Source organism: Equus przewalskii, chromosome 11, assembly GCF_037783145.1.
Source record: "Equus przewalskii isolate Varuska chromosome 11, EquPr2, whole genome shotgun sequence".
NCBI classification, from domain to species: domain Eukaryota; kingdom Metazoa; phylum Chordata; class Mammalia; order Perissodactyla; family Equidae; genus Equus; species Equus przewalskii.
This window is the reverse complement of record NC_091841.1, coordinates 27,848,616-27,870,335: the sequence shown is the minus strand read 5'-3', so window position 1 is coordinate 27,870,335 and position 21,720 is coordinate 27,848,616. Positions and strand designations below refer to the sequence as shown.

At 50.9% G+C, this 21,720-nt stretch overlaps 1 protein-coding gene and 1 long non-coding RNA gene across 5 annotated transcripts in view; one reads left to right on the top strand and one right to left on the bottom strand.

Annotated features, from left to right (window-relative positions):
- The first annotated feature begins 8,476 nt into the window (after positions 1–8,476).
- SPTBN2 (spectrin beta, non-erythrocytic 2) overlaps positions 8,477–21,720 on the top strand; it is a 37,731-nt gene continuing 24,487 nt past the window's right edge. The window contains exons 1-4 of one of the 4 annotated variants that reach the window (XM_008533535.2): positions 8,477–8,975; positions 15,619–15,797; positions 20,464–20,615; positions 21,064–21,237. In XM_008533535.2, the coding sequence (XP_008531757.2) occupies positions 15,641–15,797; positions 20,464–20,615; positions 21,064–21,237 (483 nt within the window). In that variant the 5' untranslated portion in view covers positions 8,477–8,975; positions 15,619–15,640. Of the gene's footprint in view, positions 8,976–9,488; positions 9,674–15,004; positions 15,136–15,618; positions 15,798–17,837; positions 18,304–20,463; positions 20,616–21,063; positions 21,238–21,720 lie in introns of those variants that run through there. The other 3 variants (XM_070565579.1, XM_008533516.2, XM_008533525.2) reach the window with 3 other exon arrangements.
- Positions 14,920–16,577, bottom strand: LOC139074521 (uncharacterized). The gene is made up of 2 exons (XR_011524196.1): positions 16,291–16,577; positions 14,920–15,185 (listed from the first exon to the last, which is right to left on the bottom strand). It is a non-coding gene; the product is annotated as an uncharacterized lncRNA (long non-coding RNA).

Below are 21,720 nucleotides of genomic sequence, written 5' to 3'. Positions count from 1 at the left end.
TCAGACAGGGATGTTCTTGCAGAGGAATGTCAGGTTATGGGGGCACTAAAGGTCATAGCGGTGTTGACTTTTGTGCCAATTCTAGGACTACAGCATTTGCTCTTCCTCATTCTAAGACTTATGGGCAAAGGAAAGATTGTCCCCTCTAAGACAATACCAACGTTTGTATAACTAGAGTATTTTCTACTTCACCCTCATTCCCTGTGTTTTCTTCCTCTCCTTCTTCGAATGACTGACTATGATACCGGGTAGCTTCCCGTTTTTCCCGCCTGACAATCACCTTTAGCACAGAGTCTCTGATTTTTCATCTAACAGTAGCAGGTTCTGGGCCCAGCCCAGGAGGTTTCATTCCTTTCCTGTTAGTGTCCAATTTCTCCTCTTCCTAAATAACCAATAAAATCTATATCACAAAGTGGTTCTGCTCTCTGTAATTGGCTTTTTACCTCCTCTCTAGGCAGAGTTGGATTTGTCCTCCCAGCTGATGTCCATCAAAAGGGAAGTACTCTTTGTGTCATAAAAGCCTCTGGAATGGAAACAGCAGTATAATCTGGTCACATATGGCCAAGTAAACCTATTGATCCAAAGGCCAGATGATCAACTCTGTTTGAAAGACAAGTAGACTAACTGAGACAGAGATTCGTCTTTGAGGAGCCCCATTTAAGAGGACGCTGGCTCCACGTGTTCATTCTTGGTTCAGTCTTTGTACGATCACAGTACTCTGAAGTACTTTACCAGGAATGCTGGTGTAAAAAGTCTTGAAAACTGGCAATATGGAACCTTAGTTGAGCTGATTTTTCGCTGATCTCTGAAGTTGACTTGATTTTCATCTGTTCTAGCTTTCAGGCCACTACTGTCTTCTATTTGCTCAATTTTCATTCTCACCAGTCGAGAAGAGGCTGTAGGATCAAAAGTCTAAAAGGGTCAGGATGTCTGAATTCTTTTCCCATTTTACCACTTACTTTAGGTGTTATGTTCTAGTTTTCCACAACTAAAATAGGAAAATTCTCCCAGGAATATAGTTAAAATAACATCTGTGAAACAATTCGAGAGTTTTACAATCTCTAAATTAGAAGAAATCTTAGAATTCATTTAATCTAGTATTTCCTAACCAGAGGAACAATATTTTTTCCAATCCACTTCCTTTCTCCCCACCCCCTCCTCCTGAATAGCCTCTCTCTCCCTCCTTCCTCAGCCTCTTCCTGGTATGCAAGATCAAGAACTGATCTAGTTTGCATAGTATATTTCGTGTGTGTAGGGTTGGGAAACACTGCCCTAATTCACCTCCCTGTTTCTTGCAATAGTCATTCTAACAGTCCCGACAAGTTGATATCTAGCTTTTATTTGAATATCTCGTGTTGGGAAATTTTCCACTTCAGAGGCAACCCATTCCAGTTTTGGACGGCAGTGATTTGGTAGTTTTTCATTATATCGAACTGAAATCAGCCCCACTCTATCTTCCACCCATTGGTTCCAGCTCTGCCCTTTGAAACCACACAGAGTTTGTCTAATCCCTTTGTAAAGGGGAGTGGGATATACCCAGGATTGTTATTGTTAACTTGTCACAGTGGTTCAGACCTGGCCTGAATGATTGTATTATAGATGTCTTGTGCATTGTACACTAGCTGTATTCCTAAAACATTGTATACACCCAGTTTTATGTGAATCAAATCATTTTAGACATGTTGGGAAGTTGACTGTCTAAAAGAAATCCTATCAGTTCTTTCATAAACTGAAGAATCCTTTTGTAATGCAAATAACATCCCCCATTAACCTTTTATGCAAATCTAGATTTTCATACATTATGTTTTACTTAAGGCAAGATTTCCCTATATAAAAAACAAGTAAAATAATGATAATAGCAATACCTAACATTGATTGAGCCTTCTTCTGGCACCAGGTGTCATGCACCTGACACGCATTGTTTAATTTCTCACCACAACTTCCCTTAAAATCATCCCCTATTTACAGATGAGAAAACCAAGGCTAAGAGAAGTTAAATAACTTGTCCAAGGTCACACAATTAGAAAGTGTTGGACCAGAATTCCAACAAGGTCTCAAGACTCCAGGATCTTGTGTCTTAACCACCTGGAAGTTTCAGGTGCCAATGATAGTTGAAATGACTGGCTCCTAGCTGTGTGCCACAGCACAAGGAAATTAGGCTACAATACAGAAAACTGACCTAAGATTTCTACAGCTTCAAAGATGTCCACAGACCCCACTCTTTTTGGGTTACGGCGCGGTGGGTTTCCCAGCAGAGCTCACATTTCCCAGTGCAATTTGATCAGGGAACCCCAAAGGCTTCCCTTCAGCTGTTAGTATTAAGCAGATGCTGCTAAAATTTATTTCAGGTATATGGGGATGATCAATCACTTTTTCAAGGGGTCCGTGTATCCCCAGGGGTTCGCGGCATAAGCTGCTTAGAAGAAAGAAGCAGTTCATGATTGACAGGTAGAATCATGAGTGTTGAGAGTCGTGATTGATCCCAGCCTGCTCCTAGATCGGTTAGAATCATTCAAATGGGTTTTTAAGCCCAGTTTTTAATGGTGTTTAGGTTTGCAAGTTAAAAATAGTTTGGGGAAAAAAAATAGTTGGGTCCATAAATAAGTGCTGTTTTGAATCCAAACTGGACAAAGATAAATGGATGTAACACTTCCGTGTCCTCAAACCAGGTCCAGTTTCTCCAGTTTAGTCAACAACAGCGCACACTCACATTGCTCAGCTCAGAACACATCCCTAGAGGCTCCTAGAAGCCTAGACTTTTCTACCCTGTGTGAGGGAGCTCCAGGTAGGACTCTTGTGCTCTCCGTGCCCTCCTCCACCCACCCCACCATCACAATGCCCCTTTAACTTGAGACTTTATCTTGGTTCATCTGCAGACTTTTGCTTTCAAATACACGATCTTTCTTTGCAAATCGTGTCTCGAGCTGGTGTGACACCGGCCTCCTGGTACACTAGCCTCAGGAAATCAGGTCAGTCCTTGTAAGGCACTGGAACTCCCTTGCAAGCCCACCTTTCTGACTTTTAGTTGTACAGCAGGCATGGTTAGAACCTCAAGTCATAGACTCAGATGAGGAAATATGTAATTCTCTTTATTTCTCAACCTAGCTCCTCAGCCCCCATTTCTGTGAATAGCAGAAAAATAATAAAGCTCATCAGTTCAAGACAACTCACTCATTTCGAGTTTTAAACTCAGTCTCTTAGGATTCTCCTCCCGGTCCCCTTCTCCTGACGATGTTCTAGTGTGGGGTTTACGTATCATTCTGACATCAAGGAAGGGGCTTCAAGACCAAGTGCCATCTTCTGTCTCTCTTGCTTAACTGATCAAGTGTAGCTTCCTTCATTTGGTGTTGGCATTTGGCTCCACCACCACTGCATCTGCTGCGGAGTTCCCTAACAGGTGGACCCTGTGGCCTTGGTATAGACGAAGCACAGTGATTGCTTCATGGGGAGCTCAGTGGCTCCCCCCTCAGCTCTTCCTGGCATTACTGCACCTGCATCTGGTCCCTGGTCTTGCACCCCTCAGCGTCTACTATGGCGTTCTCACCCCCTACTTCACAGCAGGCCCCACGGGGACCCAGTTCTCAGCTCACCCTCACACTCCTCTCAGGGGCTGGGTACCAAGGAACTTTTCAGATTTCCTCCAAATACAAAGGAGCCGAAGAGACTTGGGCTTAAGGGGTGAGAAGGCTGGGCGTGATGAGGAGCTGGAATTTATCTCAGACCTGCTTTGTCTACACAAGTGACAATGCCACTTCTACTCTGTGGCTGTTGCCCCTTATTAGCACAGGGTACTTTGAAAGGCTGTGTCTTCTCCGAGTTCCAGGAGTGAAATGGAGCATATCCCCTTCTGTCTACTATTGTTTGGCAGTGGGGACAGAAAACGAAGCCCCACAGTTGCATCTAACCTCTCTTTCTCTCCTTTCCCAATCCTTTTCAATTCTGCTCCAAGCTCAAAAAGGATTATATTTTCTGTGTGGAGGGGAAACTCACATGTTCTTCCCAATTCAACAGTTGACAGCAGAAACTTTGAGCATTAGATTTATCAAGTTCTGTCTCTTGATATTTACGGGGAAGCTCTGAAGGAAAAAAAAATCTCCCTCAAGAACCTGGCTCTTACAGTTTAAAAACTGAAGCTTTCAAGAACATCTCCTCTGCAATAGATTTTAAAAGGTCTAGTTAAGAGTTCAAAAGCCAAGAATTTGAGTGTGAACTTTCTGTATCCTCCTCACGCAGAAGGCAGTGTATCTAGAAAGCACTTGCTGCTGGTTATGATGGGGGGGTAGATTAGGGGTAAAAGAAATGGAAAACACATTGTTTGATATGAAAACAACTAGTTTCGTCTATTCACAACAAGGAATCACCTTCTCCTCCAAGGTCTTTTCTGTCATTCATTAATTTATTGCACAGATACCTATGAGTCCACTCTGCTGGGGATACAACTGTGAAATGGATTCTCTTCCCTCACGAAGCTCACTCTCTAAGAGGGAACACAACCAATGGACAGTGGTGAGCAAGTATGGAGTACGGCTGTCAGAAGGCCCCTGGCCCAGACTTGGAGCCCAGGGAAGGCTTTCGGAAGAAACGACACCTCAACTGAGACCAAGGTGAATGGAAAAGGAAGAGTTTCCAGCCAGAGGGAAAAGCATGTTCAAAATCCCACAAACATCAGAAAACTCTAATAGGTTCCTTATGTCTAGGACACAGAGTGTCAAGTGAGGAGTGGTGAGAAATGAGGCCGGCTATGAGATAAGCAGGGCATGTAAACTCTGTTAAGAACTTTGGACTTTATCCCAAAGGCATTAGGGAGCCACTGAAGGCTTTTCAGCAGAGGAGTGATCTGTCAGATTGTTGTCTTAAAAAGACTCCTCTAGCTGCAGAGTGATAGATAAGGTGGCCGAGGGAGAAGGCATAGAATGAGAAAAGGGCCGAGAACAAAACACCACCAACAATGACAACAACAAAATTAAGTGACAGGCAGAAAAGGAGCTCACAAAAGAAACAAAGGAGGGACCACAAGGGTTGAAGGAAAACCAGGAGAGAGTGTGGCAACTCTAAACCAAAGGAAGAAAATTTCAAGAAGCAGGGCATAATTAGAATCAATTGCTGCCAAGAGAAACAGGAAGATAGCAACTGGAAATTGATGCTGTATTTGGCAGTAGGATTTTTGACGACCTTGCTGAAAGCAGCTTTAGAGGAGTAGAAATTGTACTGGATTAAATCAATTGCATTGATGCTCATCTACCCCCTTCCCACACCGTCTATCTCTACACTTCTGTCTTCCAAACGTATATCTTAAGTCCAGACTTCCTCTTTGAGCTCCATACCCAGGTACAATTGACCACTCAATGTCTCCACTTGATTCCTTCAAAGGTATCTCAAACTCAGCAGCTTCCAAAACTAACACTCTCCCCCCGCCCCCAAACCTGGTCTTCCTCCGGTATGCCTCATCTCAGCAAACGGTACCCCATTCTTCCAGTTGCACAGTCCATCCAAGAAAAACCCTTTTTCCTCACCACCACGTCTATATCTACCCCATCACCACATCTTGTTAATTCTTTCTACCTAGGTGTTCCTCTGTCTCCACTGTCATCATCCAAGTTCAAGCGACCATCTCCTCTCACCTGAACCACAGCAGTGGCCTCCTAACTGGTTTCTCACATCAACTTGCGCCCCCCTCCAACCTATTCCCCACACAGTGGCTGGAGTAATCCTTTTAAAATACAAAGTTGATCACTTCGCTTCCTTGGTTCAAATCCTTCAAAAGCCTCCCAGGGCTCTAAAGGTGAAAAACAAAATTCTTTAAATGACCTTGCACGCCCTGCATGACTAGCCCTTGCCTATCTTCCCACCTAGAATTCACCCCACATTCCCTCTTGCCCTCTGCTTTCTCTCCCACTGCCTTTCTCTCTGTTTCTCACATGCACCCTGCACCCTGCGGCATCAGGCCTGCTATCCATACGCTCTGTGTCCCTGTAACTAAGAATGTGGCTCACGTGTCAGGCTGTCTGGGTTAAAATCCCAGCTCCGCCCCCGCCTGGTTCAATGACCCTGGGGATGGTACTTAATCTCTCAGTCCCTCCGTTTCTTCTTCTGTAAAATGGGGCTAATACTTACCTCTCAGAGCTGTTACAAGAATTAAATGAAATGATATGTGTAAAGTGCTAGAAATATAGTCCCCAATTAATGTTAGTAACTGCTATTATTATACCCCATTCTCTGCCTGGTTAATGCTTCTCATATCTCAGATCTCAGCTCAAATTACCGGAGGGAGGTCTCCCGTGACCCCCCACTCCCTAAGCAGGTTACGACTCTCTGTTAAATCCTCACATAGCATCCTGAACTTTTCATTCATTATACTTTGTTATTATCTATCTGTGGGGTTATTTTATTAATATCTGTCAACGCTACCAGACCGTAAGCTCCAAGAAGATAGAGGCAGTATCCATGTGACTCATCGTTAGATCCCCAGATCCCAGCATGGTGCCTGGCACATAGGCCAGATGGTTTTTGAATGAATGTGTGATTGAATGGCAGGCAAGCAAGTGGAGCCAATGAGTTCAAGCGACTCAGGAAGACTGTGATCATAAAGATTAAGAGCAAGACATGGAGAAGGATCATGGTTTCTCACTTATTTTTTAAGCTAGCAGACACTTGAGCATGTTAAAATGCTGACGGGAAGGAGCCAGAGAAGAGGGAGCTCACCAGGAGTGTGAGCCACGAGGCTGCGGGAGGGGATGGGACTTGGGACAGGAGCCAGAAGAATCAGTCACAGATAGGAGGAGGGACACCTCTTCATGGTATAGGAATGAGAGCTGAGAATTCAGCTGTATCTGTAGGTTTCGTGGCAGGAAGTCCTACCAAGACCTTTCTGTGAATCTTGGTAACGTGGGCAGCAAATCTGGATTCTCTGAGAAGCTCAGCATACTTGGGAACATCTTTCCATTCCCATTTGTAACTTATGTAAAAAGGAAGCAGACGTTTTCTTCATCATTGTCTGTACTGACGCACCACGGAGCAAAATAACAAGTTTCCAAAGCAACTCGGTAACAGAGCTGAGGCGAGGGATCTCAGTGTTCTCTTTACTGAGCATGCTTCCTCCCCCAGTTGGGAAACAGTACGGTAAAACGATAATATGGAGAAGTAATGATGGCTGACACTGGTGGAGTGTTACTACGTGCCAGGCACCTTTCTAGTACTTTCCCTGCAATAACTCATTTGGGCCCACATGATGAGGAAACTGAATTCTGGGGAGGTTAAGGAACTTGCCCAGGTCAACGGCTAGTAGGTGGCAAAACTAGGTTTTGAACCCAGGGGTCTGACTCCAAAATTGATGCTGTTAACCCCTCTGCTGTCTTCCATCTCTAGCAGAGGGGAGAGAGCACATAGGAATCAGAAGACCCGGGGTCTCTACCTGAACTAACTGTGGACTTGGGCACTCAGGCGTCGCCGGAACACCAGTTTGCTCATCAATGAAATGAGACTGAGAATGTTTACCTTACGAGGCTTTTCAAAGGATCATGAAATGCTGAAAATGGGAAATCACTATACAAAAGATATTATTATTATGCTAATCATAAGACCTAATATCCTTGTCTGCTAATTGGATCACAAATCCGATAGGCTGTTGGTGAGTGAGACCCTCGGTTCCCATAACCAGCACAGCAGCAGCAAATTGGCTGTTTCTCATCCCACCAGCTTTAACATCCCCAACCAAGTCTCCTTGGGGTCCACACCTCGGTGCTCCCTTCCCCCTGCACACACTCACTGCCCCCTCTGGGAACAGTTACAGCTTACGCCCTCACTTCTTTGGTTCCGTTGCCTGAAGGAATGAATGTTAAGGAGTAAGTAATAAATAGTCTGGATTACAGCTAATGGTGGAGTGTACCCTAGAAGGCCAAGTTCCAGCTTGGTGATACAATCATTGTTCCAGTTTAGTGATGGAATCAGACTATTAGAGCTAGAAGAAAGCTTCAAGGTCACTGTTTAGTGCAACCCCCCATTCCCTCTTCCAACCCATTTCATAGACCAGGAAAACTGAGGCCACGTAGGTGAGATGACACAACTAGTTAGGACTAGTAGCAGGACTTTTTATTTACCTTGAAAATCTTTCCAAATAGGTTTAACACAAACGCTTTCACCTTGCCAAAATCATATCTGGAAAGTACTTCAATTACTTATATATTAGTTTCGGTATGCATACCTTTTCAGAAAGGAGCGAAATCCTAAAATTTGATTACCCATAAATAAATAAAACGTTAAACCCAATAATTCACACAAAGCTCATTCTTCACATTGCCCTCACTTGGTCATTTCAGGCATTTCTCAGGTAAAAATAGGCCCACATCTTCAGGAGAAGTATAGCCTAATGGTTAGATTCAGACTACTGTATACAAAGCCCACTCTATGGTTCATCTCTAAGCTTAGTCTGGCAGTCTGGAAGGAACAGTACCTACCTCTTAGAGCTGGAGTGAGGGCTGGGGGTCACAGGAAATCATGCACTTTTAGCACGTACCTGGCACTCTATAACTTTGCTATCATTTAGGCATAATTCTTTCCTCTCTTAACAGATAGCAATTCACCTTGGTTAATGACCTTAGACCTTAGACCACTCAGATGCTACTAAAGCAGGGAGAAACCCAGCTGTGCCAGGCCTAGAAATGTCCATCCCCGCCCCCACTCCCTCTTAAGACAGTGAGTAGGCCGGAATTCTCCCGGTTGATAAATGAGAGGAGCTGAGAAGGAGCCGAGAGCCGCAGCGATGACTGTTCCGAGAATCTGATCCGCCAGAAGGCGAATCTCCACCACATGTACCATGGAGATGCTTTGGGAAAGAGAGCCGGCCTACCTGCCTGAAGGAGGACGCGAGAGAGAAGGGATGCGTGAAGGAAATGCTTAAAGGGAGATGGACTGGAGGTGCCCAAAGAGGAAAATTTGAAAAGGAAAACAGAGGCTGGATACTGGAAACCTTCTGGGCGGTGAGTGCCATTAAAGGAAGGATTGCGCTTTCTGGGGACACAGATTTTGGAGGAGAAGCGGAGTAGGGACAAAGGTGGGGTACTCAAACTGCGGAGATCCAGCCCGGCAAGCTGTGGGGGCAAGCTGTGGGAGGTACCCAGACGGCCCAGGGGTGACCCAGGGCCGGCGAGGACCGGAAGGCGGGTTTGGGGGACACCCACAGGGAAGGTGGGGGACGGTCGGGAGCCGGCAGCGAAGCCGCCTCCGCGTTCGCCCCGGGGAAGGTCAGCGACCCCGGGCCCGGGAGCCGCGCGGAGAACCGAGAGGGGCCGCGGTTGCCATGGCGCCGGGCAGGGAGGGGGTGACTCGGGCCCCGCCCCGAGCCCCGCGGGGCCGCGGGCTCCAGATGGTCCCGGGCCTCCCGCGGGAGCCGCCGGCCTGCGGCAGGGGGAGGCTATTGTCCTCCATCCGCGGCGCCGCAGTCCCGCCGCTCGCGCCCGCGCGCCGCCACGCGCCCCGCCGCCGCCGGCCCCGCGCGCCCCCCGCGCAGCTCGCGCCCCGTGACAGCGCCCGCCCGCCGCCCGCTGTGCGCCCCGCCGCCTCCGGGCCACCCGCCGCCGCCCGCAACCGCCCCTCGCGGAGGGCTGCGGGCGCAGCGACCACCGGTGCGCCCCCGCTCGCCGCGCTCCCGCCTGCGGGGCCGGCGCTCCGCACCGAGGTAGGTGCCGGCGCCGGGAACGCTTTGTCCGGGCCGGCGGGGCGGCGTGCTTTGTGCAGCGCGTGCGGGCGGCTGGGTCGGGGTCGGGGTCGGGGTCGGGGTCGGGGCCAGCCAGGGGAGCCGGGGAGGGAGGATGCGGCGCCTGGCCCTCGCTCCCGCCCGGTCCTGGGGACAGGATGGAGAGAGTCATGTGCCAGCCACCCAGGTACCAGTGTGCGGGCGGTGGGGGGTCGAGTCTTGGGAAACGTGGGCCTTTCCAGAGCCGAGAGAAGAGTCTGGAAGAGTTGAGGCTGACAAACGCGAGAAGGGATCGGGTCGGCTGGGCTCGGAGCGTGTCTGACAGCGCCGGCTGTCCGCGTAGCTGAGGCTCCTCGGCGGACCGGCCGGCGCCGGTCCAGCTGCTGCGGACACGCTCGGCGGTCTCTGGCCGGGTCTGCGAGCGCCCGGCTCCCTCTCGGGAGCTGGCTGGGGGCTTCTTCTGGAGCCGGGTGGGCTTCTCCTCGCCTCTTCGGTAGCTAGCTCCACGCTCTCCTTTATGCAAATTCACAGTGTGGTGTGAGAGGGGGATACGATTGGTTGTGGTGACCAGAACACTGGCAGAGGGAGAATAAAGCCCCTTCGGGTGGTGAGGAAGCCTCGCTGTAAGGCGTTTCTGTGGCTGGGACATGCAGAGGGCTTGGAGACCTCCTGGCACAGGAACTATCTGGCAAGGCCTCCTCCTGCATTATTCCAACTCCAGCACCACAGTTGGCATTTACCGTCCACTCTGGCTTGGAAAGACTTTACTCTGTTAACCCCATGGCATTGCATGCTTCTACGAGATGCACTCTTGCCCCTGTCCTAACCTGCTACATGTCGTCTCCGTGGGCTGTTTCTCAGCTGCCCTCCTCCCCTCCTGCAGCAGCCACAGTTCCAGCGCTCCAGAGCTGGTCAGTTCAGGCATGGGCAGGGTATCCACAAACCAGTTTTCCTTGAAGGTGAAGGGGGCAGAGTGAGTTCCAAATATGTGTCTTCGCTTGAGATGCCGGGCAACCTCTTGGCGTATTCAGAGGAGCAAAGGATTAGGGAGGACAAAGCTAATATGGATCTTAGATTTGTCCCTTAGAGAAAGTGATGTAACTCGTCAGTTAGACACCTGGGGGAGGTGGGTAGCAAGGGAGTGAAAATTAGTCTGAATTATTCTGCCCTGAGTGGAGGATTCTAAAGGAGAAGATCAATCAAAAGTTGAATCCCACTCTTCAGCCCAGTCCCTCAGTTCTTTGGAGGAGAGTTCCTGTGCTTTATCGGGGACAGCCTTGAGGAGAATGGGTCTGGGTTTCGTTTCTCCTCTTGGATGTCTTATTCCCCTGAGTGCATCTTTCTTTTCTCTTCCTAGGAGCCCTGAGTTTATTGGTGATCTCTTTTTCCTTTATCTCTCCGCTGGTCCACTCATACTTTGAGTCAAATAAGATTTTTACTTTGCCAAAGTCCTCATTTTTTTTCTAATCTATTATTCAACCTGCTGTCATTTGTTCAGCTCTGCCTCCCCATAGTGTCTCTAGCCATAACGTCCTCCTTCCACACATCTGTGATTCGCCTGTGCCGGCGCATCAGCTCTGTTTGTCTCGTTAGATCGAGAGCCCGCTCCATCTTCAGTTTCCTCTCTCATCCCCTGAGGCTTCTGGCTCTTTGTGGGTCTTGGGGTTTCTGAGGGGAAGTTGTATTTGAGTTCCGTCTGGGATAGAGCCCGAGCAGACCCAGCAGCTAACTTCGGGGCACACTCACCCTGGAAACTTTGTGTCTTCTCACTCCTTGTCGCTCCTCTAATCAATTCTAACTGTTCCTCATCTTTGTACAATGGTGGCCTTCAAAGTGTGGTCCCCGGACCCGTAGCTTTAGTATGATCTGGGAACAGCTTAGAAATGCAAATTCCCTGGCCCCACCCCAGAGCTACTGAACAGAGACTCTGGGGGACAGGGCCCAGTGAGCTGTGTTTTAACAGCCTTCCAGGTAACTGCGGTTCAGGCAAGTTTGAGACTCTCTGGTCCTGACCTGTACAGCTCAACCCAGACAGTCCTCCCGCTGAGGAGCAGAGGGTCTTCTCCGATCCCATTTTCATTCTTTCCTTGAGTTTTTCTCTAGTCCTAAGAAAGACGTTAATTTGATGGCCAAAAAATGAATTCTGGTCCATTCATTCAATATGTCTTTATTGAATATCTATTGTACTGGGCTTGAAAAACCCAAACAGGAGTAAGACACAGCCCTTGTCCTTAATGGGTTAAAAGTGGAACAGGCGGAGAGACACATAAACAAGTAACTATAATACAATGTGATAAGTGCGCTAATAGCTGCCTGCTGAAGTGCTGTGGGAGCACAGAGGAGGGGATGATCAACTCTCTCCGAGGGAGGTAGAGAATTAATCAGGAACAGGATGTGGCGAGAGGAGGAATTAGGGTACATGACAGGCTCTAGCCCAGGGGATAGGATTTCTAGCTTTACACGCTGGCTAAATCGGTGGGAAGGGGAAGCGAGGCAGCTGCCCCTGAGGGTCGGCACGCGGCTGAACAGAGTCTGCATCCCGCGGCGCTTGGGCGTAAAATCTAGCAGGACCCCAGGCTTGCAGCTGGCAGGATTGGCTTTATTCTAGCAGGACCAATGTAAGCTCCTTGGGCCTGGCCTCGAGGTCAGTGGCTAAGAATAAGGTGCTGGTGAAACGGTAATCTGGATTAGCTGCTGGCCCGCCCTATTGCCAGAGTTCAGGAATCCACAGAGAATAAGATTGATGATTCTCCAGCACAGAGAGAGACAGGGGGTCCTGGGGCTGGGGGGTGGGGGGGCAGGCCAATTAAGGAAATGTGAGCATGGAGACCCGGGTCATAGTGAGGAGAAACCAGAGCAGATCTATGTAAAGAAACTCAAGTGGGAAACTCCAGGAATCTGGAGACGGCGCAGGGAATGTGGAGAACACAGCATATTGTCCAGAAGCTCATGGGGCTGCAGAACCCAAATGTTTGAAAACCAAAGCTCAGAGGCCCTCAGAACCCCAGAGAGCACAGTTCATGTGCGAGTCCGTGGGAATAAACTCCTTGGAGTCCCAACCTGGTGGTCCTGTGGGGCTCTGTGATCTCAAGACACCAGTGCTATTTTCGTTCCTTGTCTGTATGATGTCAGGCATCCCTGGAAACTCAGGGCACAAAGTATGTATAATTTGGTCAGTGGAGCATTTAAGTGGCTGAATTTTCATTTGGGAGAAGGGGAGGTTCCAGCTTCATACGTTCTCCCCCAAATTATAGGATCCAAGGAGAGGCACTAGCAGCCAGACCTCGCTGGGAGGTCTAGATCCTGTGCCTGGGCCCCACTAGGTCCCGTGGGACAACCAAGTTGGATCACCAAAAAGATGCCAAAGCGGCACACGTTCAGGTTTTATGCAGCTTATGGGGGCCCCAGGGACACACAGTAGTTTGGAGACACAGTCAGAAAATCTGTTTCTTTAAGTTTCTGCTCTTTGTGGAGTACAAAGTTATAAAGCAGGGTTCGAAAACCTCAGATGCCTTCGGGGCCAGGCAGGTAACAGAAATATGTGACGTGGCTGGGGAGGAGACAAAAGGGAATGGTGGGGCTTGTAGAGAAATGGAAGGCACAGGCCCACCTAAAGGAATCCAAAAGCAGTTATTTTTAAACAGCTTATTGGCCACGCTCCTGGGGGCCAGGCTCCATAGGTTTGTGACTCCTGATAAAAGGAAAGTGGTCATGGAAACAAGGTCAGGGGGCGTTGTATCTAGAAGTTCTAGTGGGGAGGTCTGTGCAGGGAGAGTGTGAGTGCTGGAAATGTCCATCCCAGAGCTTGGTGTGAGCATGGCTGCTGGTAAGGGAGCCTTAATCTGAAGGGTGGACAGAAATGGAGTAGAACTGGTCCTGGGGCTTGGGCTGCTTCCCTGTCCAGCGGTGACTCTGGTTCAGGTCACGCCTTGCCCAAAGTGCCCTTTGCTCAGGGTGATTCAACTCTGCCCTAGAATTTATTTTTATGTAAATATTTACAGAGCAAATTCAAAGAATCTTTTGGGGACTAGGGGAAATGATGGATTGTAAATGAGACAGGAGTCCTAGGCCCAGTGGAAATTAAGTCCTCTTTCCTATTCTAGGGGATGGAGAGCCTAAATCTAGGAACCTCAGATCTTAGCTCCCTCGCACCTCATCAGTGCAGGGAAATCCTTGTGTCTGTTTTCTCTTTGGGAGAAAGAGGAGGGCAGACAATCCTGGCCTTCTCGTGGGTCAGGTTCAGCTTCATGGAACAAGTTAATGACAGAAGCCAAGTTCTGCCTTTGTGTGCCCATGAGAACACACCTCCCTACCCACCTACATCTCACTACCCATCCCTTTTTCCTTCCCCCAAAACCACACGGGAGGCTCTCTGTACCTCCTTTCCAGAGCCAGAGACTGCAAAGGTCATAGCCCCATCCTAGGAAGTAGTGCTAAGAAGTAAATCTCTTTTATTTGAGGGGTACTAGGAAAATGAGAAATGGAGAATTCGGGGTTCCGATAAAGTTAAAGACCCAGCCCCCTCCATTCCCTTGAATGGCTGCTGAATGCTGAGTTACACGAGACCTTTGGACAGTAGAGGTATTTTAAAAATCCCCAGCGGCTAATCTGAAGCTCATTTGTTAGTTTTGAGAAGGACAGAGTTTGTTTGCATAACATAGAGTTGTAAGTAATGCTGTGAGCATGCGTGGTCCTAACCCCTAGCCTGGGCCCTAGAAGGGAGCCATGAGTGCGGATCTTTCCTGGGGAGTGTGAAGAGCTCCAGAAAGTTTGAGGAACGTGTAAATGTTCTGATTAAGAGCTCGAGAGAAAGAACCTGGCTTCAAAACCCAGCTTTGCTCCTTCCAACTGTGTGATCTTAAACGGTGACTTAACTTTCACAGTACAGCTTCCTCATCTATGAGATGGGGATGATGATGGACCCTGCCCCACAGCGGGTTGGGATGAGGTGATGCATTTAAATGGCGAGGACCCATATCACAGCCAACTTTGTGTGTGTGTATGAGGAAGATTGGCCCTGAGCTAATATCTGTTGCCAATCTTCCTCTTTTTGCTTGAGGAAGATTGTCGCTGAGCTAACATTTGTGCCTGTCTTCCTCTATTTTGTATGTGGGACACCGCCACAGCATGCCTTGGTGAGCGGTGTGTTGGTCCGCACCTGGGATCCGAACCCATGAACCCTGGGCCGCCGAAGTGGAGCGCGAACTTAACCACTACGCCACCGGGCGGGCCCTCACAGCCGACATTTATCGAGCACCTATTAAGTATTCCCTGTAGCAAACAAAAGGAAACAAAGGGAAGAGAAGCGTTGTGTGTCCTCCTTTGAACTCCAGGCACTTCACTCACATTCACTCAGCAGAGCATCGCAGTCTTCCTGATGTATCATAGATGTATCTTTGCTCCAGAGCAGGATCTGGGTCTTCTCATCTCAAATTGCCTACAGGGTAAGGGAGGCCGTCTTGTATGGAGGAGGGGCTCAGAACAGTTTGTGGAACTGGGGAATAAAAGAATTCCAGTTTATACTCAGTCTTGCCCAGGGGGTCCCACGCCTGCCTCCTGCGTCACCCTGGTTTACCCACTGCTATCCTGAACCATGCTGATGGGCATCGCCACTTCCAGCCCCCCTGCTCTGCCTGCTGTCCCTCTCTGGCCTGAGGCCCTGGAGCCCTTTCTGTCTACTGCATCGCTCTGAGACACTGCTGCCTTCCTGCCTCACTCCATGTGCATCTGTTGTATTTCTGTCCCCCTCCTTCCCCACCATGGCTTTCCCTCTCCCACGGGGAGCTGATTTCCATTGACCAAAAAACCCAACCGTAACCTTTGGCCATCAGGAGAGCCGAGATCTAGGCAGGAGGATAGAAGGACATGGTGAGTGGTGGGCTCAGTGGCCCTGAGATGCCCCTCACCAGCCACATTCCCCCTTGCAGGAGCGGGAGGCCATTCTCCACCATGAGCAGCACCCTGTCACCCACAGACTTCGACAGCTTGGAGATCCAGGGCCAGTACAGCGATATCAACAACCGCTGGGACCTGCCCGACTCGGACTGGGACAATGACAGCAGCTCGGCCCGCCTCTTTGAGAGGTCTCGCATTAAGGCCCTGGCAGGTGAGGTCAGGGGAGAGCCGAGGGTATGCTGAGGGGGCTGAGGGGAGAAGCTTGTCGTGAAGAGTCCTTTAACTTCATGGGAAGACCACATTTCTTTCTAAGCTGCTGCTCTAGAGTGGGAAATCCAGATTCCCCTATCAAGCCCCGGCTCCCCAGCTCCAGCCTTAAGAGCAAACTTTGTGCAATCCAGAACATTTCCCCAGCTTCCCTTCCGCTAAGCAGAGAGAAGCCTTGCTGACCCCGGACTCAGCTGGGTTCCCTCTGCACTTACTGACTTCCAGGTTTCTGTTCCTGAGTCGCATTCTGTAGCACTTTGGCACTTGTCCTCTTGCTATTCTGTTTCCGCCTGCCTGTCCCTAACCTTTCATCCCCTTGTTCTTCCTGGATTCCCACTGTCATCTCTCACACCTGTTCTCCCTCCAGGGCCATTATCCTCTCCTCTCCCTCCCCACCTGTTCCTTCCACCTGCCACCTGTCCCATTATTTCATCTACCTGTTCCCTGAAGCAGGTTCCCTCCGCAGCCGCCCATTCTCCTGGGTTTGCTCTCTGCCTGCCTCGGCCCCTGCCCTCCCCTACGGCCTGGGCTCTCCCCTTCTGCTCCTCTGAGCACAAACAAACCCGTCTGACCGGGCCTCCCTGCGTTCCGGGAGGAGTTGTCATGGCAACAAGAGTGGGGCTGCCACCTGACACCACCAGCGGATGGCGTGGGGCTGAGTCACCCACACACCCCAAGGCCACCCACCCCGTCTGGCTTCCCTCCTCCATCCCACCCTTGTCTTTCTCACTGACCTGCCGGCCTCCCAGACCAGCGCAGTGGGAGAGGTCACAATTACGCCCTCCTGAGAGGCGGTGCTCCCAGGGTGGGTGGGGTGGCCTCCTGGAAGAAGGGAGACTCTGAGGAGGGTGGTTCCCAAACCTAGCCACACTTTTTACAGGATCACTCAGGGACATTTTTACAAATACAGGCTCCCAACCCCTTCCTGGACACACTGAATTAGAATCTTTGGACATATGGTCCAGAAATCAGCATTTTTAAGCTTTCCTGGTAATTCTTTTCAGCCAGCCCAGCACCAGTCCGAGGACCACCTCATGGTGCCCATAGCTCTGGGGGTCCCTTATCATTTTCCCCTGGGCTTCTCTGTCCTTCTGGCTGGGCCTTCAGGCTGGCTTGTGAAATACTCGCATCAGCATTTCTATAGATGAGAGAAAATGGAAGACATGGGTTATAGAGAATGGCACCTCTTTGGGGAAAAGAGCCCCTGGTACCCTGGTTTTGGTGCGTGTAGCCTCCAGAACTGTTGTGATGGCCGTGTGTACATACACGTGATCCCCAGGACCGTTGTGATGTCTGTATACACGACACGTGCCACCTCGTGCTGTCATTAGATGTTTATCTCTACCACTACACTGGGCTCTCCTGAAGGGGCCTCGCTGTACGGGTTTTGCCTTGCACAGCGCCTCACATCAGTAGGTGCCAAATAAATGCTGAATGAATAAAGATGGTGGATGGCAAGAGTAGGCTGTAAGTGACGAGAGCTGAAGCCCAGAGAGAGGTAGGAGGGAATCTGGCAGATGTGCCCAGCAGTGGGTATACTGGGGGCCTGGGGTGGCCTGGCTGAGGAGGGCCTGGTGGGCCCAGTGGCAGGGAAGGGGCCAGACTGGAGGTGATGATGACAAGCAGGTGGGGAGGATGGCACCACCTATTTCACAGGTGAGGGACCGTAAGCAAACACCTAGCACGACGCTTGGCATGTGCTGAGCTGGCTTTTCCTCTCCAAGGATTTTTCTTTCTCTGCTCTCCAAGCTGGAGATTAAAACCCATGTCCTGAAGCGGGACCTCCCAGAGTCACCCAGAGAGGGGCCATCCTTGTCATACTTGCAAACCTTCGGGAAGTAGAACTGCCTTTGGGGAGACCTCTCTCTGGTCTTCTGAACTCTTAGGCAGTTTGGGGCCTGATGGGCAGGTCTCTAAGGCACTTGCAGTTCCCTCCTCTGCCCCACAGGGCCTGGCCCTGCCCCAGCAGGCTGAGCTCCGCCCCCCACCCCTCCCCCGCCACTGTCCGACCTGTTTGTCTGGAGCTGCCTCTGTCTCCTCTCACCACAGCCAGGTGTGCCCTGCTGACTTGTCCCGGAGCTTGGGAGCTCAGACATCCTGTAACTCCTTTCTCCCACTCCTTGAAACTTCCACCAGCCTTGAACCACCCCCCGCCCAGGACCCCAGCCTCTTGGGATCCCAGGCTCCAGGGGGAGGAGAACCTTGCTGCCCGGCCCCAGCGCGGGCAGAGCATGGACTCTGGGACCTGGGCCGTTGAGAGGCAGCAGACACCATGAGTGTGAACGGAGTGAGCAGGGTGCACGGGCACGGCCTGAACGGGGCTGGTGAGTTTTACTATGAGGCTGTGGAAGGGTCTCAGAACCCCGGGGGCCTCCTGCTCTCACCAGCTGCCTTCATCGACCCCGCTCAGTATGCCAGCGTGCTGGAAGGACGCTTCAAACAGCTTCAAGGTGAGCTCAGCGGGCAGAAGGAAGCGCTGTGCCCAGGGAGGGGGCCTGGGGGCGTGGGAGAGGAGCCAGAGCCAAGGACACACGGAGTGGAGCATTTTCTATGACTCAGACGTTTGTGTTGGGAGACAATGGGCAAGGGGAATAATTACAAGTGGCCAGAAAATATATGGATGCTGACAGAATTGGGAAAAGCTTGGACCCACTGGAAGGGACCGTGAGAGAGCGTGAGTGGGTGTGACCACAGGCCCGCTGGGAGCGGCAGAACGTGTGTGTTGCAGCGAATGCTATGAGCATGGAGGCAGCGGGCGAGGCTGTGCAAAGCAGCATGTGTGTCAGCTAATGAGGCCTTTTGCGCAGTCTCACTGAGGCAGCTCGCTGTCGGTGCGTTCAGAGATGGAGCTCCTGCTTGCATAGTTGGAGCAGGAGAGAGGGGAGCGAGCCAGGAGGCTGAGGCACCCGGGGCTTGTTTGTGTTGCCCTGGGTTTCTGAGTGGGTGTCTAACTGTGTGTGAGGAGACAGTGTGTGTGGAAACGGAGTGTGTCAAGGGGAGTTGGTGCAACAGGCTCAGGTGTATCTCTGAGCAGGCGTGTGTTCATCCGGCACCAATATTGCAGTGTATTTCTGAGAGTCACTGTGTTTTGTGTGTGTGTGTGTCTGTGGAAGTTGTGGATGCTGTGTGAAGCTACACTTTGTCTCTGGTGCTTGGCTTTGTGCAGTTCCCCCCAGCTGCCCCTATGTCCACCCCTCCCCTTTTATTGTACCTGTGTGCCAAAATGGCCTCACCCTAGTGTGCCTGGCATTGGGGCAGGCCTCCTGGATCCAGTAATCGCTATGATCTGGGCAATCCCAGCTCGGGCTGTAGACCCTGAAGGGAGGCCCAAAGGCACCCTTGGTTCGCGGGATGTCCTGTGCAGTTGTTAGGACCCTGAGCTTGGCCCAGGTATAGGGGTTGGAGGCAGCAGAGACAGGAATAGACATGGGTGTGTCGCCAGGTTTTATGGGTGAGGTGCCCAGGAATGTGAGATTAAGGGATGAGTCTTTTCGGTTTCGGAGATGCTGGTGCTGAGAAGGAAACAAAAAGTGACTCTTCAGGCCCCGGCCACTTGGGTGGGGTCCTCGCCCTGGGCTCCTCTGCGGGGGAACAGCTTCCAATGGCCTGAGCCTCCTCCCTCCCTTTCTCATTTATAACATTTTTAATTTTAATTTTTTGTGGGACCTGCCAGCATCCCCTCAGCGGTAGCTCCCCCTGTGAACCAGGCAGCAGGGCATTTCCCCACTTTTTTTGAGATTGGTGCCTAATTCTGCCTGGCCTTCCCCGCCCCCCGTGTTTCTTGGGCTTATTGTTTTCCCTGTTCCCAACTTTCAAGGTCTCGTTTCTTTTCTTAGCGTTGGAATGTTGGTGTCCTGGGAATGGATCCCCTTGCAGCCCATTGAATGAACCCACCCCACAAGTAGAGGAACCCATCTTTTCTTTAAAAAATGATCCCAGGAGAGCCAGCTGCCCGAGGAGGCCTGCGGCCTCTGTCACGTCACATCCTCCTAATGACCCCTTGGAAGAGCCATTGCTGTAATTTCAGTCCACACCCTCCCCTTTGTCCACCACTCAAAGAGAACAGCCATGCCTCCTGCTTGACCTGAGCACCTCTGGCTCTTTGCTTTGGGTTAGTTCACGCCTGGACAATCATAACTCATCAAGGAGCCACTTCCTGCCAGGCGTCTTACACACGTTGTCTCATTTAATCACCACAGTGACCTGCTGAAGTAGAAAGTAATGTGCCCGTTTGACAGATGAGGAAAGTGAGGCCCTGACGGGTGAAGTAATAGCGTTTCACCCCTGTTACGTGACAGGGCCCTGATCCCAGATCGCAGCCCTTCCCTGCATGTCCCGCGCTTCTAATTTCTTTCATCCTTCTTCTCAAACCTGTTTTCTAGCTCTCATTTTTGTTTTTTACCTTGCTTATGAGCTCATTCCAATTTCTTTATTTCCCAGCTTTTTAAGTTATGGGGTTTCCTCTTGGCCGTTTTCCTTCCCCTCCTCCTCCCCGGACCTGACTTCCGGCCTCTCAGGCACCCCCTCATCCCCCCAACCCCACCAAGTGGTGGTTAGAAGCAGGGGCACTGCTCATGAAGGACAGAAATGACCCCATGTTGCTGCCACAGATGAGCGAGAAGCTGTGCAGAAGAAGACTTTCACCAAGTGGGTGAACTCGCACCTGGCCCGGGTGACGTGCCGGGTGGGGGACCTGTACAGCGACCTCCGGGATGGACGGAACCTCCTGAGGCTCCTCGAGGTGCTCTCAGGAGAGACACTGGTGAGCTGTGGTCCTGAGGGAGGAGGGAGCCTGAGAAACAGCGGTGAAGGGGACAAGCCATAGGAGTCGCCCTTAGAGAGAAGAGCGACACCACAGAGCGGAAAGCAGTGGCTGCCCTCTGCTCAGAGGATGGTTTCATTTTGAGAAGTTTTGCCATGTGGATTAAATAGGAGCACTGCCTCATGGAGACAGGAACAGTGGCCCCATTGAAAACATTTCTTTTCCCACCCACTCTGAGTGCCATTAATTCCCTTGGGAATCTTAATCTGCTCCAAGCCTCATCTATAACCGCAGCTTTGGCTCCATGAACTCTGGCACAGCCCTGGGGCTGTCCCTGTGCTCCCGAGGGAGCTCATGGGGAAGGTGTGCGAAGCAGGGCCCCGGGAAGGCTAGGAGGGAAGGAGGAGGCCCACGGTCCCATGCCTTTGTGTCCCCTGTCCCCCCACAGCCAAAGCCCACCAAAGGCCGCATGCGGATCCACTGCCTGGAGAACGTGGACAAGGCCCTGCAGTTCCTGAAGGAGCAGAAAGTGCACTTGGAAAATATGGGCTCCCATGACATCGTGGACGGAAACCACCGGCTGACCCTTGGGCTGGTCTGGACCATCATCCTTCGGTTCCAGGTACCCCGGCAAAGCGTTACTCGGAGTGTGCGCTGCACACCGGTGCTGCGCCTCAAACAGCCACTGCTGGTCCAAGGCAAGATCGATACCAGAATGGAGGGTCTAGAACCTTGTGTAGCAATTTGTGGTTGCTGCGGATCAATTAAGCGGGGTGGAGACCAGTGTGGATGTTGTCAAACTTCTCTGGCAAACTCCCTGTGGCCTGATCTGTGTGCTGGTCCTGCGCTGTGGGACCACATGTTGGTCCACGGGGAATGGAAATTTCACAAACTGGTCCTTCACCACTGGGAGTTTGAGAACTGCATTCACAGTCTGGTCGGCCCACTCTTCTTCAAATTCTCCTACCTTCCTCAAGAGAACAGCCACCCTACTTCTTATGCACAGAGCATAGCCAGTCCACTGTCCTCATTCCATCACAGCTCTCCTGATTGCCCCGCTTCCTCCCCACGTGTAACCTCCTCTGCTCCTTCCAGCCCTGAGCAG